We start from the raw sequence: 27,103 nt of genomic DNA on the forward strand, positions 1-27,103 counted from the left end.
CATCGGGAGGGATCAACATTCTGAAGCACTTAGTTTTTTTCTTTATTTCTGTTAATAATAAAACTCAATTTTCCATCGCATGTGTTAGAATTTAGGCGCGAACGCACAAAACATGATAAGCTATGATGAAAACCGTCCGACAGCCGGTACGGTGTGTTGGATCTCGTTGAAATAACCGGCCCGGAACATTTAGGTTCAGTCTGCTAGCGCGCTTACCCTACCCATGCACCTTTATTGGTAGGCAGGAAACATCAGCTATACAACAGCCTTAATTTTGAGCTTAAAAATAAAGTTTTATTTTTCGTATGTTGGCAAAACTTTATATCCATGCTTCTCAGATTTTATTGCAAGCTCAATTCATAACCATCACAAGCCCACCTGTCTTCTGTCTTGTGGTAGATATTTGGATATTTTGAAAGTTTCGTTTCGGTTATAACATTTAAAGAGACAATAACAAGTGTTTAACAAAATACAAATAGTCAAATGTAAGGATTTATCCCTACATGACATCAGCAGCTATGGCAGGTGTTTTCGATTTGGAACTTCACGATGTCGACACAGTGACCCTAGATGATTCAGAAGACGATGATGTGATCGAAGTTGATGAGGTACTAAAACGTATATAATTTGCAATATAAATATAAAGCCTCAAAAATAAACCACATTTAACGACGGGCCAATGAAAACGTCAAAAATATTCGTATTTGTAGTTTTTGCAAAGATCACCTTGATATTGTTTTGGTCATGTCATATGGAATTGATAATCTATTTTAAAATGCTGTGTGTGATTTTACAAGTTTCTATTTCTGCGATCTAATATATTTAACCTGATTGTATTTTTCTAGGTCGACTACGAACCAGAGTTACACGTAAATTCTATTCTTGAGTAAGTAGTTATGATTTTTTTATATGTTGTCATATCGGGCGCATTTCATTATAAATGTTTCATGTATAATCGTGGTAATTTTCCCGTCTAGGGTTGAGGGTTCGGAGACTATTCAGCTATGTGAAGATAATGTGAACCCTGGGAGGAACTGTTTGGGGCCCTCAGATTTTGAACTGAGAAAAGTTCTTGGAAAGGGAGGTTATGGAAAAGTTTTCCAAGTGAAAAAAACTACAGGGGCAGATGCTGGAGCTCACTTTGCCATGAAAGTTTTACGGAAGGCTTCCATTGTAAGGAACCAAAAGGATACAGCTCACACCAGAGCAGAAAGAAATATCTTAGAAGCTGTCAAGGTTCGTGCTGATTGTTATTTAGTAGGCATTTGTTGCTGAATTCAATAATGTATACTTCACTGTGTAATTCTTATCAATAATGGTGAGATAAATTACGAAAATTTTAAAGATATTATCTGATAGTGATAAAATAAGCTGGTGCCTTAATACATTTATTTTAATAATAGATTCGTAATGTGTTGTAATATTTATAATATTTTATTTTAATTATATCCTATATTATTTGATGATTCACTGATTTTTTTGTAATTGTAATTTCAGCACCCCTTTATAGTGGAACTGGTTTACGCTTTTCAAACAGGTGGAAAGCTTTACCTTATATTAGAGTATTTAAGCGGCGGGGAACTATTCATGCATTTAGAACGAGAAGGAATATTCTTGGAAGATACTACTTGGTATGTTAAATAATTATTAAACAATGTTCTTTAGAACAATTTATTGTAAACCATCTGTAAACAAAGTTTGTCAAAGTCAATCACCATCCAGACTAGCAGCGCCAATTTTATATATAGGTTCAATATATTTTCCCCGACACGAATGGAACCTGCAATCTCCCAACTCAAAGTCAAATGCCTATACTATTTACCTACAAAAACCATCAAGTTATAGTCAAGAAATACTTCAATTAAAAGTTTTGGTTTATTTTAACATTTTTTCAACACACACTATTTATTTTATTTATATTTATTAATTATTTGTTTTCAGCTTTTATTTATCAGAAATAATCCTCGCTCTAGAGCATTTACACAGTCTGGGCATTATATACCGAGACCTGAAGCCGGAGAACGTCCTACTCGATGCTCAAGGACACGTCAAACTTACAGACTTCGGTCTGTGCAAGGAACACATCCAAGCCGGGATAGTTACACACACCTTCTGTGGAACTATAGAATACATGTAAGTTACACAGTCTGGGCATTATATACCGAGATCTGAAGCCGGAGAACGTCCTACTCGATGCTCAAGGACACGTCAAACTTACAGACTTCGGTCTGTGCAAGGAACACATCCAAGCCGGGATAGTTACACACACCTTCTGTGGAACTATAGAATACATGTAAGTTACACAGTCTGGGCATTATATACCGAGATCTGAAGCCGGAGAACGTCCTACTCGATGCTCAAGGACAGGTCAAACTTACAGACTTCGGTCTGTGTAAGGAACACATCCAAGCCGGGATAGTTACACACACCTTCTGTGGAACTATAGAATACATGTAAGTTACACAGTCTGGGCATTATATACCGAGATCTGAAGCCGGAGAACGTCCTACTCGATGCTCAAGGACACGTCAAACTTACAGACTTCGGTCTGTGCAAGGAACACATCCAAGCCGGGATAGTTACACACACCTTCTGTGGAACTATAGAATACATGTAAGTTACACAGTCTGGGCATTATATACCGAGATCTGAAGCCGGAGAACGTCCTACTCGATGCTCAAGGACAGGTCAAACTTACAGACTTCTGTCTGTGTAAGGAACACATCCAAGCCGGGATAGTTACACACACCTTCTGTGGAACTATAGAATACATGTAAGTTACACAGTCTGGGCATTATATACCGAGATCTGAAGCCGGAGAACGTCCTACTCGATGCTCAAGGACACGTCAAACTTACAGACTTCGGTCTGTGCAAGGAACACATCCAAGCCGGGATAGTTACACACACCTTCTGTGGAACTATAGAATACATGTAAGTTACACAGTCTGGGCATTATATACCGAGATCTGAAGCCGGAGAACGTCCTACTCGATGCTCAAGGACACGTCAAACTTACAGACTTCGGTCTGTGCAAGGAACACATCCAAGCCGGGATAGTTACACACACCTTCTGTGGAACTATAGAATACATGTAAGTTACACAGTCTGGGCATTATATACCGAGATCTGAAGCCGGAGAACGTCCTACTCGATGCTCAAGGACAGGTCAAACTTACAGACTTCGGTCTGTGTAAGGAACACATCCAAGCCGGGATAGTTACACACACCTTCTGTGGAACTATAGAATACATGTAAGTTACACAGTCTGGGCATTATATACCGAGATCTGAAGCCGGAGAACGTCCTACTCGATGCTCAAGGACACGTCAAACTTACAGACTTCGGTCTGTGCAAGGAACACATCCAAGCCGGGATAGTTACACACACCTTCTGTGGAACTATAGAATACATGTAAGTTACACAGTCTGGGCATTATATACCGAGATCTGAAGCCGGAGAACGTCCTACTCGATGCTCAAGGACAGGTCAAACTTACAGACTTCTGTCTGTGTAAGGAACACATCCAAGCCGGGATAGTTACACACACCTTCTGTGGAACTATAGAATACATGTAAGTTACACAGTCTGGGCATTATATACCGAGATCTGAAGCCGGAGAACGTCCTACTCGATGCTCAAGGACACGTCAAACTTACAGACTTCGGTCTGTGCAAGGAACACATCCAAGCCGGGATAGTTACACACACCTTCTGTGGAACTATAGAATACATGTAAGTTACACAGTCTGGGCATTATATACCGAGATCTGAAGCCGGAGAACGTCCTACTCGATGCTCAAGGACAGGTCAAACTTACAGACTTCTGTCTGTGTAAGGAACACATCCAAGCCGGGATAGTTACACACACCTTCTGTGGAACTATAGAATACATGTAAGTTACACAGTCTGGGCATTATATACCGAGATCTGAAGCCGGAGAACGTCCTACTCGATGCTCAAGGACACGTCAAACTTACAGACTTCGGTCTGTGCAAGGAACACATCCAAGCCGGGATAGTTACACACACCTTCTGTGGAACTATAGAATACATGTAAGTTACACAGTCTGGGCATTATATACCGAGATCTGAAGCCGGAGAACGTCCTACTCGATGCTCAAGGACACGTCAAACTTACAGACTTCGGTCTGTGCAAGGAACACATCCAAGCCGGGATAGTTACACACACCTTCTGTGGAACTATAGAATACATGTAAGAAAATCATTTATTTTTATTATTGTTACATCTCGGCAACCAGCTTTTACATTGAGGGTTATTATTTGGTGTGACAATGTATCATGGCCTCCCGGACATCTCGGCCTTCCCATCAAGGCAGAACATTTATATGTATCAAGATAATCTTGTACTTATTCATGCATTCCAATCCCAACAGCTGCTTTCTCCTGAAGTGGCAATGTCCTGCAAGTAATTCTACTATCTCCCTCAGTGGGCTCCTTTCCATATTGACATACTGACCTGCTTTGTCAAACATTTGAGTCAGAATAATACAGGTACTTATGTGTGTGGAGGAAGCAAGGGTGTTGTGCCAGGACATAGTTGCATACAATTATATCCTCCTCCTACCCCTGTAGAGAAAAGGCATGCTGGTTATCTAGTTGTGAGCAAGTGCATTTTCGCATTCCAGGTGATTCATTTCGATCCTTACAGTGTTGGGATTTTAGCCTCTTCTTAATTTCATTATTGGCGGCAAACGTCACCCCTATAGCTGGCTCCAGTCATGCTAAACGGATATCCATCATATTCCTTGCTAATCTCTCTGCTTGCGTTCACTGCCTATGTACCGGTGCCCATAACAAATTAAAGCAGTTTCACATATTTTTATTACTCTTCCTACCTTTGAATGTAATTTATCAAATTATATCTAATAGTAATTTTTCTTCTTGCTTATAATGTGCCCCTTTGTATTTTTAATTGCAATGTTCACTAGCATTAATTTATACATACATCGATATATCAACTACTAGATGTGGCGTGTCATACAAATTTGGAATAAAAATGTGTCCCTCCTATGTGTAATTTCATAACTCAGCTCACTATCGAATTCTGTTGTCTCGCTTCGAAAGACCAGCACGCTTTGCTTCAACTCTAAATCGCATGATTTGGTCATGGATGTTCATTTGGTTCGCCTTCCTATTGGCCAGAAAGGCACGCATCAAAGCATTGAGCATAAAGTTTGTGATAAAATTACTGTTGTAACTTGATATATTCACGCATCACAAACCAATATATCTGCAATATTCGCCGTACAATTAACGACTTCTGTTTGCTTCGAAGAAATTTGTCGAGTATTAGTTTTTTAAACACTGACTCGAAACGATCTATGATTTATCCCCGGTAGTCCGGGTCTAAAATATTTCGAAATGTGTAAATTGTGAAAAATTATTGTTTAAAAAAATCTCATTCTGTTGATAGGACTTATGCCTGGAAACAAATTTGCTAAATGTGTATAGGTAAAAAGCAATGCTTCGATAAAATGTTTTCGAATACCAAAATTTTCTATTTGGTTCATTTTCAGATTTATATCGCCATATGAATAACTCTAATAATATAACTCTACCTAGAAGCAACCTTCTAGGTAGGGTTGGTCATTGCATAAATTACATAATGTTTCGACTTTAATCGAGTACAAGCAGTCTATTGGTCAATTTCAATATTTGAAAGCACCAATCAATGTGGTTTTATATATATTATTCAATATTGAACTTATATAGACAATATATGATAATAATAGATTCAGTCCATTGTTTTCTATCAATTTATTGTCAGCTGTTCTGGCTGTTGTAAATCAAATCTCATAAATCAGAAGAAGGTAAAAACATCTGTTTCTGGAGTGAGACAAAAAAAATTATTAATGTTTTATTTTTCTCTTTCAAAAATGACATCTAAACTTTTGATTTTGTATTATTTCCATTGAAGGTAAATTATCTTTAAAATTGTATCTACACATAATTTTTGAATATTGTGTAACCTGGTGTGAGCTCTACCGCTATAACAGTAGATTCCAAAAAAATGAAGTAACTCTTTAGACAGATAATTTTAATGCTACACTCCTATATCCTGGCACACACTCCATTCACATTCATATATACTCACCTATTATTTTGACTCTTGCAAGGACTTCGAGTCAGGAGTCCGATTCACTTGATACTAATCGAAATATCGTCGTTCGGCATGCAATACCACAAATATGACATCTAACATATTATTCAGGAAAGTGTAAAAACCTCGACACATAAAATACAGTCTTATTCTTGGAAGCAGTATTACATTTTGTTCTTACAGCTCTGGCCGTTTCAGCTCAATCTATCTCACCACACGGCACGTTTTGACAAAATATATGTGTTTTTGTGAAACATCATGGATCACTTATATGCCACATCCGCGTACTGGAATAGCCGCTGATGGATCACATATGCTACAGCCATAAAGAGAAGGTTCAAATGTCACATTTACGATATTGGATGCCGAACGACGATATGTATTTTTTTCACCGGTGTTTTTCCTTTATCACTCGAACGATTTTTGGCGTATAATGGCAAGTTTGCAAATATGCGATCGCTTGCAATGATGTGTCAAATCTCTAAAACCAAAAATGTTGGGTAAACGGTCTAGGTGGATTCATTGGCTTTAAACCGCAGTAGGCCGGAGTGAATTTATTTATTTTTAGAATTTTAAAATCCCTATGTTGCAAGAGCTAGAAACAATAGTTTAAAACGTGCCACCATAAATAATAATAATAAAAGTTACATGAATTGCGCTATGACCTCATACAGCTCTAGTAACATACAAAAAAATGTTTTCTGTAAATGTAAGGTTAACCGCTCCACCTGAAAATGTCACCGCAGTTCAATAAAATTTTGTAATTTTTCTTGTATAGTATAGGGTCATTCATTAAACTTTAAATTGATATTCTAAAAATTAAAAAAAATCACTCCGCCCTAGTGAGCAGTGTTGATATCTTTCCATAGTAATATTCTGAGGATTATATAAATTAAATCGAATGGCCAAATCGAAAATAAAACACCTATCGCTCGAGTGGTTAAGAATACGAATACCTTGCAGCGGTTGTAACTGCCATTTTTTGAAGACCTAGGGCCGTCTGTTTCAACGCTAGCTATAGTAAAAGTAAGAGTAAAAGTAAATGCTAAAGTTAAATTTCACCAAAATGCGTTTTTCAATCAATTTAACTCCTGGTTTTACGTCACTTTTAACTTTTGTTTTAACTTCCCGAAATCCGAGAGTTACTCGCGAGTTATTGGCGATTCTCGAGTTACTCCGCCATTTTGACATATTTGACAGTTCTATACGTAAGGTTCTTCTGTTGAGTGTTGTTACGAAACGATTATTAATCATGATTAATATTATCGAAGATGACAGTAGTGAAGATGAATTCGTCATGCAAAATGTTTTACAGTGAAAGCCAAAAACATTTCGACCCCGTGTTAATAATATGGTCATTTGGGATGATTCCGAATTTTTGGCACGGTATCGCATGTCGAAAGAGCTTGCAAAAGCTTGTGACGGATTTTCATAAACTTTGGTATAAAACTTATTATTATATTAAACCCTATATATAATGTTTCAATATACATATTATAATTGAAAAGAAACTATGTAATAAATATATAACTTTTTTTACAAAGTTTGGTTGGAATTATTAATCAAAGGAAACTAGCCCCTCCAATACTCTCAAGAAATTATTCCTAAAACTATAAATCGATCTTCATCATGTAAGTAAAAATTAAATTCTGAAATAAAAAATTCGAACACAATAACAAACAAGAAGTCGGAAAAGGTTATAATGATGCACAACAAACTTCTGTATTTTGACACTATTTGACAGTCACTTAACCAGAGATCATATTTAATCTTCGGTGTGGCCGTACCAAAAAATAATGCCGTGCGTTTTTCCACGTAATTTCGAGGAATATTCTGCTTTTTAGACTGGCCACACTAGTAACTGTTACTTTTGCATAAAGGCACTTGAAACAGCGCGCGGTCCGATTTAACATCCTTGTTACTTTAACTGACAGTTAAATTTTTAACTTAGCTCACGATTTAGCATTCTGTTGAAACAGACGGCCCCTAGATATTCCACTTAGAGGTAGCTGCCAGTGGCATGCTATAGGAAAAACGAACCGCAACGTTTCCCTTGAATTTGGTAAGGAACTTGTTCGCTGCTTTATTCACTTGCCAACGTGAATAATATAAATTAACTATTTAAGAAATATATTTGTACAGCGCCCTCTAGGTGATTTCTCACGAAAACGGCGCTATATAAATTAGCCAAATATTATTAAGATAATATAATGGCCATATTGAAATATTGAATTCACAATAAATCATACTCTGACTTGAATGATTTACTGTGAATTTTATTGAAATTACACTACCTTTCGTCATAGAGCAATTCACGCCACTGGTAGTTGCAAATTTTTTTCTGTGTTGCACTTCTTGTAGACCATGTTTAATGAGACAGAAGCTTCAATCTATCATTACACAAGTCACAGTTTGTACAATTCTTATTTTTATTTGATCAGCTTTGACAGGACTAATCCCAGGATACAATAGTTCAGCCGTCAATATTTCGGAACCAATTTTTTGCAATTAATTCCCCAGCATTTATTTTATTCCATTAATTCCTAGCTCGACTGATTGGTAATATATTGATTTATATTATTTGTGTGTTCTGCAATCATCTCGGTGCACTGTTAATAATTCCAGTACAATATTATGTTATTAATCATACAATTACTGCACAAAAGATCCATTATCTAGTTTTATTGTCACTCGGCGTAAACCAAAAGCTATAAAACTATGTCTGTTTGTGCCGTGAGAAAACATATTTACTTGGAATTTCATTAAAATGTCATCAGGTATCTTTGATGATTTCTCTTGGTTTTGTATCGTATTATAGGTACACAAACTCATTATTACCTCATAATTCTGCTTAACAAAAATATTGAGTAGTGAACATCCCCATATTAGTAAATATTAAGAATTTAAACTTACTGAGAGATACTTAACTACTCATAATTAGGAGAGACCACCATTTTTTATGGAAACATTTATTTTTTTATTATGGGATTTTAACGAATATTGGAACAATAGTTCGGTGGTGAGAGGGATGAGGTAACTAGCGACGGGGAGGAACAAAGCATTCTGCCATCCGTGAGATCTAAGAAAGAAATAACATTCAATTTATTAATTAAAAATAATACATAGCATATTTGCAACGCGTTTCAGAGTAGAAGATACTCACAGTATCGCCCTGGTGTAAGGCCATTCAGAATTGAAATGTTTCATGGAATGGCTTTAGCCGTGTTTGGTGACCAGATCTGAATAGCCAGGCACTCCCCATCTCCTTCTCCTCCCCACAACCCTCAGCCTCACAACATACACCAATTGGGGATGCCATAGTCTCCAGACGGGAGCAGTTGACAAAACAGAACTTTTAACTTTAATCATATAAACTTTTGATGAATTTATCAAATTCTGTGGAACAATCTGTCCATACTTAATTATTATTTATTTACAGTGACTGCAAATGTAATGCTTTGTTTATTAGGATAATGTATATTATTTTGTTTTGAAAATGTAAAAAAATGGTAAATCATATTTTATAAGTGTTTAATTTTTATTGTAACAGGGCCCCTGAAATCCTAACCCGCAGTGGACATGGGAAGGCTGTGGACTGGTGGAGCCTTGGAGCCCTGATGTACGATATGCTCACAGGACAGGTAACTTTACAATTTAATTTTATACATTTTTTTCATTTCTCTATATTATTAAAATTTACTATCTTTTGTTTTATTTTTTTTATTATTCTCGAGTAAACTGAAGCTTGGTACATAATTTATTTAATATATGATAATATAGTTACATACGAGTGGTAATAAACATTTTTGTGCTTTTTCTTATCTCAGATTATGAATTCTTAAAAGAAATTTGTTTCATTGCAATGGGTACTTACATAATAAGTCCCTTTGTTAAATACATCTAAGAAATACAATTTACTATACATATTCATGTACAATGTTTAAATAGTCGCTATAATAAAAAAAAAAATTGAATTTCATATTTATTTTCGTGGATGAATGCAAAAAGGTTGAAATTCCCGCTTAACACCGTCCACTCGTTTTGATTTATACGAAAATTTTAATACATCCGCGAATGAATGCAAATCTTGGAAGTGGAAATTAACCCACTTCCTGACATCTGATCGAGCTGAAACTCGGCAGATAGAGTCGTTGTCGATGACAGTATATTCTATCAACTTTTAGTGGCACTCACAATGACATTATACAAATTTACCGCAATTAATATACAAAATAAATCTCAGCACCATCCAAATAGGATTTTACTTAAGTGATAGCGCGGTTCACTCATTTTAGTCAAGTCCCTTATTTTTAACAATAATGACCTTCTAACATAACTCAGTATTTTTTATTGTTATAATTAGTTTTAATTTAAGTTAAAATAACTATCAATGTTTTAATTTTTCGGGTCTCCCATATAATCGACACCAAATCTATTGACATGTGGCTTCGAAATCTTGAGACGTGTGAATGGTGAAGTCACACGTCTATTTTACCGGTGTTTATAAACCTGCATTACTACGAAAGAAAAAGCCATTGTAGACCATAGATATATTACTAACGTAGACTGGTTGTGATGTCTGAATCAGTCGTACCAACCAAACGGTATGTTTTATAAGTTCTATATATAAAATTCTACATATTGTTAGGTTTGTGGAGTTGAGGACCCCCAATGAGGCGGGGGTGTACTGTGCCGGCGACTATCTCTGTTGCTCGGCAAGATGGACTACTCATGTTCAGGCGTGGATCGACAATCGGACTTATGTTTCTGGACCTACCTTCTGCTAGAAAGGGTTCCCGTCGCATTCAGTTACCAAATGAAAGAAGTATTGTGATACATCGGGATTAATACATCGAGCAGTACAGGGCGTCATAATATGGGACAGATATTAGTAGTATTAAACAACACAAAACATGGGTGGTAAACATCTTAGCATTATCCTATCTAATTTCTCTCTGGGCTCCGGGGTACTGAAGTTAATATTACGGCAAGACACGACATAACAGGGAAAAACAGGTTAATAGCAAACTCATGTGCATCTTGAGTATTGCGTTGGTTGTGATTTAGGCAATCCCTCGAGTCGGCCAGGCAGGTGAAAATGTTCTACTTGTCGTCTGATATCGGTTACGTCCTTGGTTTATTCAAATAATATTCCCATCTTATTCGAATGGGGCGGCCGCGATGTTGCGGGAGCTCCCGGCACAATAATTGACGTGCCCTAACTCTAGGAAAGTTGGCTTTTGTTCTGCGGGTCACGGGTCATGGGTCATGGCCGCGGGCTAGTGTGTGCCGCGTTCCAGCGCGACTGTACAGATGGTGGATTTGCTGGCCTGTATTTACTATTACTTGGCAATTCGTCTTCTTCCTCATCTGTTTCGACACTTCTTCTCCCTTTTTCAGGTTTATTTACCAATCCGTCGGCAACATCCAGGCGAAACTCTAATAATGTCAAAGTCTTGTTCCTGGAAACTCCATTTGCAAGGCAATCATTTGTATAGAGTCTCCAAGAATTTACCAGAGCTAAGTCCACGAAATGGATCAAAACTTTCAGTGTCCATTATTTCGTTTTAATGAAGGTACGATAATATTCCATTAGCTGGTCCAGAACGTCCACTCCTCCCATGTGCATATTATAATTCTGCACCATCTTTGGAGCTGAAATGTCAATGTAAGACCTTGAACTTTTGTCCCATCTTTTGACTGATGTCTTATTTTCAGTACCAGTGCAATTTGATACCATCAGAACTGATTTATTATCTATCCATTTAACAAGTACAGTTTCTCCACTGACAAACTGCTAGCTTTCTCCTCGAAGCATGACTGTCATTTTTATATTTAATGTTGACTCTTTCAGCTTATCTATTTAGCATAGTAGTCCCAGTGCCATGTAGTTTCTGAGCGTGTAGTTGTTTGATCAGTGGAACTGTCGTAAAATAGCGATCAAAGTGAAGACAGCTGCCGGAGGTATTTGCTTGTCAATCTAATAATAACCTGGAACTCTTTCAAGCTTGGCACATGCGTTTTGAACCCTTGTTATTACTGGTTGAACTTTCCATAGCGGGTTTTGGGCTTCTTCCGGTGGAGCGGCATCAGTCTCAACCACATGAAAAGCTTTGCGTAAAGTCAGGAAACGATCGCGTCGCATCACTTCAGAGATCATCAGGAGTTTCATATTAGCACGCCAGTACATTGGCAGTTGTGGATAAGGTATACACCCCATAATGATATGTTTGCAAATAATTTTTGACATCTCCGGTGGGTTTGTGTTTAGTTCTCTGCCAGTTTTTCTTAGGTGGTACAAGTATGCAAATAATTTTTGACATCTCCGGTGGGTTTGTGTTTAGTTCTCTGCCAGTTTTTCTTAGGTGGTACAAGTGAAAACATGTTCTATCGTTTTCAAAAAAATTGTCGAAATCGTCCATAAAATATTCCATGGAAATCCGCACAGTGTTCTTCGGTAGCTCAGGGAAGTCATGGGATTTATCTGTGAATGGTGTTTGCTTCCAAGTACGCTTTCGTCTCGACTTCTTCCTCGAATCTCTTTTCTGCCTTGGCTTCTTCTATCTTGATATAGTGGGAGGATTATAGTCATTTTCCATGTGTTCCTGTAGATCCGTAAACAGGTCAAAACACTCTGCCTCAAACCCTTCATCATCATTGCTCAGATCTTCAATTTCCGACTCGTCTCCATTACCTAGAATCTCCAAAACATTATTCTCATTTATGGTGATTCCTTGAAATAAACAAAAATACCGATTAAGTGGTTGATAAAAGAGCATCTTAAAATGACATATTTGTAGATAGATCACCTAAAAATGTGACCATAACCCTGAATGTTACAATCGTGCAGTTAGAGATTAAAAGTATAATAACTATTAGTTAACGAAACACAACTACACAAAAGTGTATTTAAACTGTTACTTAACATCTTAGGCTCTAAAATAATACACAATATTACAAATTTATCAACAAATAAATACTAAAATATCTACATACCTTTGCCAACTGCTGGGTCAAAAAACACGGCCATCTTCGTGCGTATTTCTCGAGCTACTGACTAGTTCAAACACGTCATCTAACTTCACGCGGCTAGAGCAGTTCCCGCACGATCGATCGACACCGGGTCTGCTCCCAAAAACAGATTCAATTTTCGTTAAAAAAAATTTAACGACTAAATCCCACTCATGAATCCGGTTGTAAAGGGATATATATAATACATGTACATTATATTTATAGAAAGTAGAGAAAAGTTGATGTTTTGTAATCAAGTCATAAAAATAATATTTTAGGGCGCTTACATTGCTAACGCTAGTTAAACCTTATGAGATACATCAAAATAATATACTACAGAATTGTGTATCTTAAAAAGGCCTACAGAAAAGTCTCCAATGGCGTATGTCTATCTCCTTAAGGATAACCCCCAGCAACGCCGGTACATGTCAGCTAGTGAAAAATAAACAAACCCCTTTTTTATCACCATGAAAATGCACCATCAAAATATAATGTAACTAGCTGTACCCGCCCACGCATTGCTGTAGCTCAGTCTGTCTGTGCAGATAGAGAAAAATAGCGTGTGTTGCTTTTACGTCCAACAGACTTTATTAATAAAATTAGCAGTAAATTTATATATGCATTAAATTCTGTTACTTCTCAAATACTAATGAACAATGCAGAAAAATGTTTTCAGTGAATGTAGTGGTGAGTACAGCAGTATCACTTTGCTGTTAGTATCCTTTTTAAATTAGGGATTGTTCCTAAATACTGACCGTTACAAGTCCTGTTTTAATTTGTCCATTTAGTATATTTCATCTTTTTACATATATTTGTTTGTTACATTCTGATTCCTGTTCGAGATGGTGGCCATGCTGGATACTACCTTTTATACCGCCAAAGTTTGTATGATCGTGGTTCCTACCACGAGCTGTCAAATCGGAATAATCAATATTATGATACCCACCAGCCTGAAGAACGTTTGAAAAAAGAATTGTCATTGCGATGGTGGCATTTCTTTGGCCAAATGGCATTTCTTTGGCCAAATTGTATAATTCCTTATTTGTAATTTTTAAAAAAGAAATGTAAAATATTTCTAGTTTATATTTAACCGGTCAGCAACGTAAGCAGATATACACGATAAAATAACGATAGCAGTCAAGTACAATAAGCGTGTTTACACGTCAACGCGTGTGTTTCCACAAAAATCGTCATAACTCCGTTATTCTTCTAGTGACATCCCTAAAACAAGAAGTAGAATATTCGTATTGAATGAAGCTTCACATCTCTATTCAAAGTTATCCATAGAAACCCGTAAAAAGACCTACTCAGTGGAAGCAAATTTTACCCGCCAAATCGTAAAACGACGCCAAGAAAGCCGTTTGACGTGCCGACCCGCCTCGCAAGTTTAATTATTTTTTTAAAAATATATTTTGTATGAAATGGTCAAAAAGTGAAGTGACAGAATTGTTTATTGTACATTTGTACGATGAAATAAGTGTTTTTTTTTTTACATTATCCGTGATTTTAGTATCGTTTTTACATAAAACATTACAGGTGAGTCATTTTTACAATTTTTTCATGTTTCCATTCTAAATTTAAATATTTACAAATGTTAATATTTATTTATGATACAACAATTTGAAAGCCTATTTTGTAACCTTTCTAAAACAGTTTTTACTATTCGGCTCCGTTCAGTAATGTTTCATTTATAGAGCTTTGATTGTGAGGCGGTAATAACACAACGTTTTCGTGAAATTGACATTTCAATAAAGACATCTTAGCTTCAAGTTCGCGAAAAGTCGGAGGGGTTAAGTAGGTAGGTTTTAAGTACCTGCTTACAAATCTTTTAATATCAGAGGAAATTTTTGTTTTGATATATTAAATAAGAGAAAATTAGAAACATACCATTTTGTACACGAGGCTTACTATTCATAGAACTAGTGTGAAGTGTTAACCGGATAAAACAGAACAGTAACAAAATAGAACATGAAAAATAATAGGTTAGGTTGGGTAAGTTAGATTAGTTTAATTTTACTAGCGTATTATATTTATTTTATTAGTCTTTTGTCATAGAACTACATAAAATACCACCATGAATTTTTGTTACTTAAATTATTGTGATTTCCGCAGCCTCCATTCACGGGCAGCAATAGAAAGAAGACAATAGAGAAGATCCTAACTGCCAAACTGAACCTTCCGGTCTACCTGACTCCGGAGGCCCAGGAGCTGATTCGGCGCCTGATGAAGCGGCAGGTGAAGCACCGACTGGGCGGCGGACTCGATGATGCTGAGCCCATCAGGAACCACCCCTTCTTCAAGACCGTCTGCTGGGAAGATGTGTTTGCCAGAAGACTCAAGCCGCCGATCGAGCCGGTCTTGGTGAGTTGACACTAATGCTTTTCTGTCACTGCAAGGGCCAAAAGTTGTTACGGTAAAAAATTTATTTTTAAGTTTACTATTGAGATCGGCGCCGCTATGGGCGTATTCAAATCTGAGCCTGCCTTTACCATGTGCGGTCTAACACGTTTACATACAAACATTCTCGTGCGCCAGTCAGCCGACTAATCAGAAAGTCCAAACCCGCGTCCCTTGTGTTTGTACACTAACACTTTTCATATTCTGACTTTGCAGTGTAACATTATTTTCATGGTTTTCTGTTTAAAGGTATTCACATAATACAGTTAATCTCTCTTTCCTTCAAGGGCCCAAAAAACAACAAAACTTATTATGTGAGTCTCACTGTATTGTTATGGTCACATTGAAGGGTTAAATCCATGCCACTTGAGTTTACATAATGTTTATATTAATTATTATTAACCCCTCAGGCCTCTGGTACATTATTGACCGTTATATATCTTAATGATGCTGTCAGATGGTCAGAGAATTTGTTTGTATTTCCGCTTTGCAATAAAATCCAAATAAATGGAATATTTCTGAATGTATCCGTAAACTAATAACTGTTTTTGAAGGGTGATGAAATCAATAAGTAAATTTTTGATATATCAAAATTTTTAATGCAAACATAAAAATGTTTTAAAATTGGATAACCTTACCTATTTTTGTCCAAACACTGAAATAAAATGACTAAACAAAAACACTCATTTTACCAGACAAATCTCTAAATAATATAACATTAAGTCGCTATCTGCGTTTGACAGTTTGTGCGATTAGTTTGTCTTAACTACTTAACGGATTTTGATAGGGTTTTCACTATCATCTAGAGAATTTCTTCTGGAAAGTGTATATATATACATATAATACATGTATACATATTATGTTTATAGAAAGTAGAGAAAAGTTATTCTGGAATTCAGAAACTTAAAAATTTTACTCCAAATCATTCACAATGCCAGGTAATTAACTACACACAACTCTGTATTGGCATACGCTGTTCGCTTCAAGCACATTTATGCATATTATATTACAAAATGGTATATGGCAAATAAATGTATCTGTCATAGTCTTCACAAAACAGTTGTACACCAATATAATATTACCGAGAAGATTACAAATTTAGTACACAAAAGAATAGAAAAAGATAAATGGCTAAACAAAATGGTTGTACATGAGTGAAATGTGAAATACTCCAGAGTGAAATTATTCATGATCCATGAACTCAAATTTCCTTTGAGTTTAAGTATGATATTCATAATTAGAACCGCTTGTGTGAAGAACATTTCAGATAAGCATGTAATGTGTACATACCCATAACATTATATTCCATTATATTTATATTACATTATGTTCCAAAATAAAACCTGTGACCGATTTTCGTGTTTCGAATTTCGAAGATGATCCGCCCCATCACTAACTAAACAGCTGACTAGAGCTAACAGAAATATGGCAAACTTTTAGTCATCATTCGTAAAAATTAAAAATGATGAATTAAATTAGTTGATGGAGCCCCTTGTTTTTCTTGAATATTAATTAATAATAAATACTTTCACGTATTCACATATCAAACACTGCAAATTCAATGCGAAAACACTCACTTTTAAAACACTTTCGGGTGAATTTGAAAGACATTCACTTTTAACATACTATTATTCTATGATTATTTTATCAAAACCAACCGAAAAGAACACACTTAAGTCCTTAATATATTGAATTATAATAAAACAATAGATCAAATTGACATTTCGTAGAAATAATGACCAAAAACACAATTTAATCACGGAGCTCTATCTGTCACTTTAACGCTCAACGGAATAATTCTGTCAATTTCTAATCATGCACTTTATAATTTTTTGGGATTTTTTCCTTGGAATCGAATATAAATATTTTACACAAACTTAGAAGAATAATTATTTCTCTTTCTAAGTGCGATCAAATCACATATCTCCGCATTTTGGAAAAAAAAACTTTTATAATGTACGGACCCTCCCGACAGATCTGAATCTGTCCTTCCGAGGCTCTAATGGAGTATGTTGTTCGTGGCTAGTAGTGCTCTTCCGAGGCTCTAATGGATTATGTTGTTCGTGGCTAGTAGTGCTCTTCCGAGGCTCTAATGGAGTATGTTGTTCGTGGCTAGTAGTGCTCTTCCGAGGCTCTAATGGAGTATGTTGTTCGTGGCTAGTAGTGCTCTTCCGAGGCTCTAATGGAGTATGTTGTTCGTGGCTAGTAGTGCTATTCTGAGGCTTGAAAGGTTAATGTGTGTTTTTATTTATTTATATTTTTAGATTGGTGAAGATGACGTCTCGCAGTTCGACACAAGATTTACCCGTCAGACACCGATTGATTCCCCCGATGAGTCTACACTCAGCGAAAGTGCCAACATGATTTTTAAGGTAAAATAATGTGACCCATAGATTATTTTGTAGGTATTCTGTTTCTGAATTCTTGTATTTCCCACAATTAAATTGACTCTCCCAGCTAAGAAAAGTATTTTGTCAGTAACAGACCTTGGTCAACAGAATGTATGATATATCTTCCCTATGCCACAGATACTTTTATTGCTAGTGGTTTCTCCTGTTTTATTCCCATCTGTTAACGATAGTATGACAATGTTTCCAGGGCTTCACATATGTGGCCCCTTCCGTGCTGGAAGAGATGCACCAGCCGCGGGTGGTGAACGCCAAGTCGCCGCGCCGCCCCCTCACCGCCGCGCACCTGCTGAACCGCAGCGCGCTGTACGCCTCGCCCCGCCTGGCACCCGCATTCCCTGCGCACCTCGCCCCACACTCGCATCACCACCTACCGCACCATCAGCACATCCACCCGCCCCCGCTGCTGCACCATCCCCAGCAGTCGCACCACACCCAGCAGTCGCACCAGCAGTCCCACCAGTCCCACCTTCCCCTGCAGCAGCAGCAGCTCACCGAGGAGATGATGGATGTGCAAGGGGCACAGCTTCTATAGTGAGTATTCTATTCCGTCTTACTGTAGAGTCCCAACTGTGCGGAGCCAGTGCAACTTTGACATCGCCAATAGGGTTATGTTAGGCTGAAGAAGATGGGAAATTATCATTGTGTAACATTAGTATGTATTGGAAGAATTTTGTTTCGAAACCATTACGAAAATTGGATGACACCACTGCAATTGCCCCCTACCTTACCTGAATGTAAAAATAACCTCTTAAATATTTACTTTTTTATTTATATAGTATAGATATGTAATATACAATATATATTTTTTTGATTTTCATTATTAAAAAAAAAATAGGATTACCCATAGATATGTAATACAGTAGAACCCCGTTAATTCGAACCCCGATAATTCGAAAAAACGCGTAATTCGAAATTTTCGCCAAAAAAATTTTCGCAAAAAATTTTTTTCCTACAAAATGGTTTTTTAATTCGAAATTCGTTAATTCCTAATTCGAAATTTATTTTTGTCCGCGCACGAAAATTTGTTTGTGTAATTCGAAAAAATTTGATTTTTGCGAAAATAAATCATAATATTTCGTAAATCTGAATCTAAAAGTCAGCCGTGGCGGTAAAACGAAGAAAAATGTATTTTTACGTGGCTATACATCGTCCTAATTAGTATTATTTTTTGTAAATCTGAATCGATTACACTGGAATGTCGTATTTTTTCAAATTTATTTCGAATATCCGAGTTTGAAGTGCCGAGAAAATACGTTTTACGCGGATATATGTCATAGTTTTACGAGTTTACATCAAATATCTGATTTTAAAGGGTCGCCTGCGAAATTTCGATTTACGCGTAAATCTATCGTATATTAATGAATTTATTTCGAATATTTGAATTTCAAATGGCCCGCCGCGACGGTAATCGGCCGCGAAATCTCAATTTACGAGTAAATATATCGTATTTTTACGAATTTATTTCGAATATATGAATTTTAAATGACCCGCCGCGACGGAGATCGGACGTGGAAATATATCGAATTTTTACTATCTTTACTTCGAATATCTTCGAGTTAAAAATACGGCGCGGCGGAAATCGGCCAAAAAATTTCGATTCACGCCGAAATATGACATATTATTTCGAATTTACTTCAAATATCTGAACTTAAAAGGCCGGCCACGACGAAAAATTGCCGATAAAATTCGATATATGAGGAAATATATCATATTTTTACAAATTTACATCAAATATCTGAATTTAAAGGGTCGGCCGCGACGGAAATCGGCCGCGTATTCTCGATTTACGTGGAAATATATCGTATTTTTACGAATTTAAATTTAGATATTCGAAATAATGGGCCAGCCACGACGGAAATCTACCGCGAAATCTCGATTTACGCCGAAATATATCGTATTTTTACGAATATCTCAATTTAAAGGGTAGGCTGCGACCGAAATCGGCCGCGAAATCTCGATTTACGCGTAAATATATAGCATTTTTAATTTTTCATCTGAATTTAAAGGGCCGGCCGCTACGGTAATCGACCGCGAAAATAAAGAAATAATTGGTATTAATACGAATATACTCCTAAAATACCACCCGGATTTGAAGAGGCGCCTGAGAAAATCGATTTTCGGAGTTTTTTTTTTTTTTTTTTTTTTCATAAAATTTTGAATTACGTGGGAATTCGTTAATTCGAAATTTGATTTTTGATGTCCCGTGGATTTCGAATTAACGAGGCTCTACTGTAATATAAAGTAATGTGAAATTGATTTTAGAGTATTCTGGAGGGAGTTTGCTTGCCTTGTTCGTGGCTCGTCCCTTTGTTGATATTACGAAACAGTAAATTTAAAATTATTTTTCATGGAAATCACCATCCTGCGACAATTTTCTTGTTTTTTTTTTAAAAACTTATGTTAAATATTTTATTTGTTTTTTTTTTAATTTTAGGAATGTGTCTGTTTGCAGGCCGAGGGTGCGTCCAAAATACGGTGCCGAAGTAAGTACAATCATGGCTCCTTCCGCCTTGGATACTTTGGAGAATATTTGCTGAGAATCAAAGAGCGTTGCTTTTTCAACACAGAATAATTAACAGATTCATTTAACCCACTATAGTTCCAGACTGCCAGATGTGTTCAAACCAAACAATATATTCAACCTACATAGAAATAAATCATGTTATTTAAATTTGTCTTTTGGTTTAGTATGTACTGTTTTTTTTATTTGATACAATAACTTTTATTTAAACATTACTAGATAATGTGGGCCTCACTGGGTGCTTTACCCCATGCATTTTATTATGTACATAGATATTTCATTGTTAAATCATATTGTGAATTATTTCCTTATAACCAATTAAAAATAATTCATAATGTCATTTATACAATTCAATTAAATTATATGAAGAGAGTCAAAACAATAAAAAACCAGGTAGATATTATACGATAAGTTGTATATTGATATTTTGTACATAATATTTAATGACCTGGTATACATAACTCTTACGTTTCAGTTAACATTACAATGTTTACTCAAATGAGCATTTTAATATCAAGTTCAAATCATCATTTTTCAATTCACAAATATACACGTTTGGAACTTTTAAATCATTAATGAAAAATCTATTGTTACAGCTTAGTCTCTTAGAAGTAATCGTAATTATTTTTATTAATTTATCAGGCAATTTTACTCAAATATATCGCCAGCCTTGGTGTCTATTTATGATAGTTGCAATGACTATTATGACTACTATTATTATATTTAAATTACATGAGGTAATGATTTGAAAATCGTAATTTAATTTATGGTACTTTACATTTCTGCTTACATGTGTCATTTTTATCAAAAAATTGCCAAAAAAACTGGCCTTATTCAAAGAATGTCCGTCACGGATTACATTTAAAGTGCAATGCAAAGATTAATGAACTTCTGTGCTTATCTTGATTGATTTGGCTATTTGACTATTTAAATCGGTTGTCATAACGTCTGCTTCCAATTGAACTTTGATAACTGTATAAGTAGTGTTCTCAAATGCTTTGGGAAAGCTGATTGAAGTTGCCCAACTTAACGATGAATGAAAAACAATCATTCTTGCTGTCAAATCTTCCTTATTTTAAGTAACATTGTTCAATTAATAAATTTAAAAAAATATATTACTATCTACATTTAAAATCGACAAAATATAACTAAAATGGAAAAGGATTCTTCTATAGTTCAATTCGGACATTCTTCTATAGTTCAATTCGGAGCATTCGATAATATGTGCTCTCTATGAAAAAATTATTAAATAAAGCTATACCGTTTTTGTATTGTTTTGTAATTTAACGTTCACTCTGTTTTTGTAATGATTAGATGCGAAAGTTTAAAATTCATGGTTTGAGATTATCAATTTATAAAATTTTGTCCTTATGTTTTTGTAATAATTGAGGTAATTCATTTATCACCACTAAACCGACACTCCAGTTGTTGGCAAATGATTCATAGCAATATGTATGTTGTATATTATTAGGCCTAAGAAATGTTTAATTGATTTCAAGTATAATAATATGTTTTCTTCATTCAATAAAGTGCATAATCTTAACAGAATGTTTGCACTGCAAATTGTGTGCAAATAATATTATAAAAAAAAGTATTTGGTCATTCTCTTTATTTTTTCTAACTTCCAAGTAGAAAGACATTTTATGCAATTGTTATTGAATAATGAAGACTGAAATTTAAATTGATAAATTTTCTAGTATAACTGCGCTCTTGTAAATAATCATCCTTATTTCCTAGCATTTTGAAGGTTTATATGGTTCGTAATAATTAATTGATGATGTATAATATGAGAATGAGATGTGTGCGAGGAATTTGCGCAAACTGATCCATGTTAACCTAAAGTTAAACATAAAACAATCGTGAAAGTTTTATTGAAATGTATAAACAACCTGCATAGGGAAGTTTTATGTGAAATGGTAAAGAGCAATATTGTAAAGTTAATGTAAAAACATTTGAATCACTCAACCCTTTATTAATGACTTCAACTCTGTTGTGTTACATATTTGTAAAACTAACTAATTCAAAGGAATTTTTTTTCTTTGTTTGAAAGTTTATGGGATTTTTAAACGATTCAACATTTTTAGATTTTAACATTTCATACCTTGTAAAGATATGATTTGATAATAGGCACTATTCACTTTATTTTCTGCCTGTATCGCAAAAAAAACCATTCCACAAAAGATTCTGCAAAATTTTCTACAATAATTAAAAATTTACCGTTAAAATATTAGTGGCAAGATGATAGAAAGATAAATAACTATTTGACGGTCTACAAATATACGCAACATTGTAGTAGTATTTAACTTTCAATACATATTGTTATTTTTACTTGATAAATTTTTCTTCATCTTTTGTAAGCAGTAATGTTTGTTTGTTTTCTCAAACTGTCTTGGTAAACTGGCGCTCCTATCAGAAGTCCTGAAGCATTTTGCATGGGAAGTTTGTGGACTCCATCTTAGTGGCATCATCCTAAATATAGGTATTCAAATACATATCACATTATTTGTGAGTATTGTCTTTTCAAATAAAATTACAATCTAAATACATATTATTTTTGAATATTTCAATGTAAGTCAGAAGCTATTTTATTGTGCGAGTCCGATTGTTTCTTATGTTCTAATTTGCATGAGATGCTTGGGTGTACCCGATGTAACCTGTACATGGACACGGTACACGGTCTAGTGTAGGTGTAATGATTTGGCATTATAAAAGATCACATGAGAAAAATAATAAATACGCTATGGAATCTAACATTTGAGTTTGAAGGGTTCACACAGTCGCATTCATGTGTATCTCTGCTTAGTATCATTTGTGAACAATGCCAATCTGATACGAGATAGTTGATCTTGTTTTTGTAATAAATAATTACTAAATCAAGATCTATTAGAAAGAAAAGAATATGTAAGAGAAAAATAGAGAATTTTATAGATATGTATTTTTGGTTTTGCATAAAATGTGTAATACATAATTTGAAAGGATAGTTCAACTGAAATTTTACCCGACTCACTTCAATGAGCAGTATGAAAATTGAACTTTTTCTGATATTCTTTTATTATCCTTATCAATAAAATTGTAAAAGGATCCATAAATCTATGTTTAGTTCTCGATAAGTAAATATGTTAAGTAAACTGATTCATTTTTTGATTTGGAAAGTTTGAATTGTGTTATTATATTTGCAATCTAATGTTATAGATTAGTTAGCCAATTTTAATTATATTGTCTTGTGTGTACCCACTACAATAATTATTAGTCTTACTCAGCAATTGATTAGAAAAATATACTTCTATCAATTACATTTTTGTTGGTATAACTAAAATACATATGTGTACCCAAATATTTGGTAAAAATAATGTCTGCTTCCACATGCTGTATAAATACATATATATTTATTTTTGTCATAATTCCTATGAAAACATGTTTCAGATAGTTTGAAGTAAGTAAATGTACATAATAATAATTTGTGTACGGCCTAATTCATTTCATCATGTCTTTTGTACTGAGCTGTTATCATATTAGTTGAAAGTGGTAGAATAATTGTGTGCATTGCGGAGGTAAAATGGACATACATAAGCAGAAAAGATTCAACTAACAAATCTGCAATTCGAGATGTTTATAAGATTAGATAAATGTAAAATCACAGCAAGCTGCCAGCTTTCAAAAGTTAATGTGAATTATGGAACTAGTATTTCTCTTGCCGATGTTAATAAATAAACTCATACAATTCTATAGACAAAAAATTATTACAATTGTATTCTTTTTGCGAAATGTTAAATTCAATTTCTGCACTATGCCATTATTTTAAAACGGGTTTACTACCAATAAAAAAAATTTAATAAATGAAAAAAGATGCAAAGTGAGTTGGAGCTCGAAGATATCTAAATGTAGAGACAAAAATGGTTATAGCGATGACTCAAATGCCATTGATTGGACTCTTTCTGCAAAATGTTAAATTAATGTTTTGCAATATGTCATTATGCCAATATAACAGGATTACTATCAAGGGAATGTTTATACCGGCTGCATTTTTATTTCCAATACATAAATTCTTAATTATTCTCAATCTATTTTTAATAAATTGAAAAAAGATTTGAAATGCGTTGGATCTTTTCTGCCTATACCTGTTCAAATGTTATAATGCGCAAATATAAAATACCAAAGTACCTCAACAGTTTTCCAGCAGCTGTGAAATGGAGCATAAATTTAAATTGATCATTTTCATGTTTTGATTCCACATACTTTTCTCAGATAATGTAATCATTTGACTTTAAAACGTCTCATTCATTGCCAAGTTTGTTGTGATCATCTCAAAAGTCATTGAGATTGACTTTCCGCCTTCTTCTCAATCCACAAATATTTTATTTTAGAATAATATCCAACATACTATGTTGAAATGTCATTGCATTGTTTTGTTTTAAATAAATAAATAAATATTAACCCATCATGTAACAATGTCCTGTGTTTATAAGTTTTGTTTTTGTAGTAATATAATTAATTATGATGATAAAGTTATCAATATGACTTAAATGTATTCCCCCTGAAATATCATGATAGAAAGTAGCGGGAAATGTTTGCTGAATATCAATTTGAAGATAATAAGTCAATATTTATTTATTTAACATTTAATAGGCTTTGATGGATTTCATTTTGTATTATTGACTACTTAAATTATTTTTTCACCAAGAACACGTTACCATAGCTGTTAAATTTGATTACAATATACGGTGTCTAATTTTTTTTTAAATTGCTTATGAATCATATTTACCTTATTCTTTGTTCAGTTTTTTGCATTATACAAAAATAATATTGATTATTATAGAATTAAACAGGTTTATTATACGGTGACGTGCTTTCAACTTTTGACCCTTTATACAGTGAACTAGCACTCAGAAACATTTATGAAAAGTGAAGTCTCTCATTGTAATTTTGGTCACAGGCCTTCAGATGAAATAATGTTTAAGTGAAACCGTAAATTTGATTTCCTATTATGTATGTCGTACTGACACATTCATGAAGAGGATACGTTGATCTTGTCGGTTTACTTTAGTTAGCGATTAGTTTTAACTCTCCTCCTCTGAAAACTGGATGCACGTCACCAGTAATCTTAGTTGGTAATGTTATTCTTGAAGATCGGAGGACCTAACTTATTTAGTTAAATTTTAGACTTTTATTTTACTTCCTAATAACCAACATTTATTATGCTTAATAATATTCTAAAGTAATAAGTCATAAATATTAAATGTACTTGTTGGTTACCACCGACTTTATTAAGTTGAAGAAAGATAATAGAAAGGTTATCTTTCTGTAAAGAGATAACCCGTTGGCAAATCAGTTTTTGTTATTTAAATACAGTTCTAAAAACAAATAAAAAGTTTGCTTTGCATTCAGAGCATTGTTTCTTTAATGCATTAACAAAGCTGATGAGACAACCAGCGAATGCAAATATGACTGGTATGCTGATGGGTTATTAAATAAATCCGTATAATTTTAAATGGAGTTTCAAAAATTATTCTGTTTGGAATATTTTATTGCGAAGACCAAAAATCCAGAGTGAAAAATAAGTTTATGCGACATGCTGCGATGGTCATGTAGCCGGTAGCGTAATATAACGAATCATATTGTAACACGGTACATCACAAATCTGGAATGTATAATTAAAGCGGCACACTTATTTGTCATGTTTAAGTTTTCATATGGTCCAGATTAAAATCTGTAATTGAGGATTCCCTGTAAGAAAACTTATATTACATCTGGTATCTCGCGCGCTAGTTTGCCTAGTGGATTCTCCCTGTTCCATTAATTTAGTTACTGAATGTATTCAATTACATTTACTCCGTAGACTTTGTGGAATGGAAAATTTGGATCCAGGCATTCTCTTATAACCTGATAGTTTGGAATGGTTTTTAGACATGCGTAACTTATTAAAGGTAATACATATAATATTTTTTCTTGTTTTTTGGAAATAAATTTGTCCGATGTTGGTAATGTTTTTGGGTACAATGGGTAAATGGAGTGAGTTTGCCAGAGCCGCTAATGTTTGAACACATTGTCAGGAAGTTGGTTTGACTGCTTCATTCAGGCTTCCATTTAATCATTAAATTTCTCTATTATTTCTACTGATGAGCACAATGTGTGTTGCCTTTAAACAGATATTACCGTGATTGTTAAGCTGTAAAATAGATTTAATAAGTTTTGATATTACTTACAGTTGTATTATCATGAGAAGCTCATTTATATAAAAAAAATATGTGCAAAATAATTGGCTTTTATTTAAAAATTATTATCAATACTATTTAATATTTATAAAACCTATTCATTTTAAAAAGTGAAAATTCCATTGTGTCTCAACCTACATACAGCGCTTAATCTACTAGAAAGTTGACCACAGAATGCTTTATTAAGATGGTAGAGCCGCATCTAATGCAAATCTAATTTAGGTCATTAGTGTTCCAATATAATATCATGTCAAATTTAAGACATTTGACTGTCAATCAGAAGTTGCAGGTTCGATTCCTGCACAACACAAAATTATTTATCACATGCCCAAGCATTGGATTCAGGTAATTTTTCAATAACCAGTGACCATGTCGGGTGTGACGTTGTGGCGAATGAATTTTGACCTTTCATAGAGGATTTTGTTGTCAG

At 34.6% G+C, this 27,103-nt stretch overlaps 1 protein-coding gene across 1 annotated transcript; it reads left to right on the forward strand.

The window, feature by feature from the left end:
• Positions 1-356: 356 nt before the first annotated feature.
• Positions 357-26,704, forward strand: S6k (Ribosomal protein S6 kinase). The gene is made up of 10 exons (XM_089634063.1): positions 357-608; positions 846-886; positions 978-1,236; positions 1,498-1,631; positions 1,942-2,133; positions 9,672-9,762; positions 15,245-15,493; positions 17,794-17,901; positions 18,128-18,471; positions 20,393-26,704. Coding segments are annotated over exons 1-10 (1,524 nt in total). The 5' UTR covers positions 357-503; the 3' UTR covers positions 20,394-26,704.
• Positions 26,705-27,103: the final 399 nt, after the last annotated feature.

Source organism: Hesperophylax consimilis, chromosome 8 (assembly GCF_061612785.1).
Source record: "Hesperophylax consimilis isolate HC1 chromosome 8, BYU_Hcon_1.0, whole genome shotgun sequence".
Classification (NCBI taxonomy): domain Eukaryota; kingdom Metazoa; phylum Arthropoda; class Insecta; order Trichoptera; family Limnephilidae; genus Hesperophylax; species Hesperophylax consimilis.

What these genes read in the sequence shown, in the direction of transcription:
- S6k (XM_089634063.1), top strand. Translation starts at nt 504, where the DNA reads ATGACATCAGCAGCTATGGCAGGTGTTTTCGATTTGGAACTTCACGAT. An exon ending in CACGTAAATTCTATTCTTGA is followed by an intron (nt 887 to 977) that starts GTAAGTAGTTAT and finishes TTTCCCGTCTAG; the next exon opens with GGTTGAGGGTTCGGAGACTA. An exon ending in TGTGGAACTATAGAATACAT is followed by an intron (nt 2,134 to 9,671) that starts GTAAGTTACACA and finishes TTATTGTAACAG; the next exon opens with GGCCCCTGAAATCCTAACCC.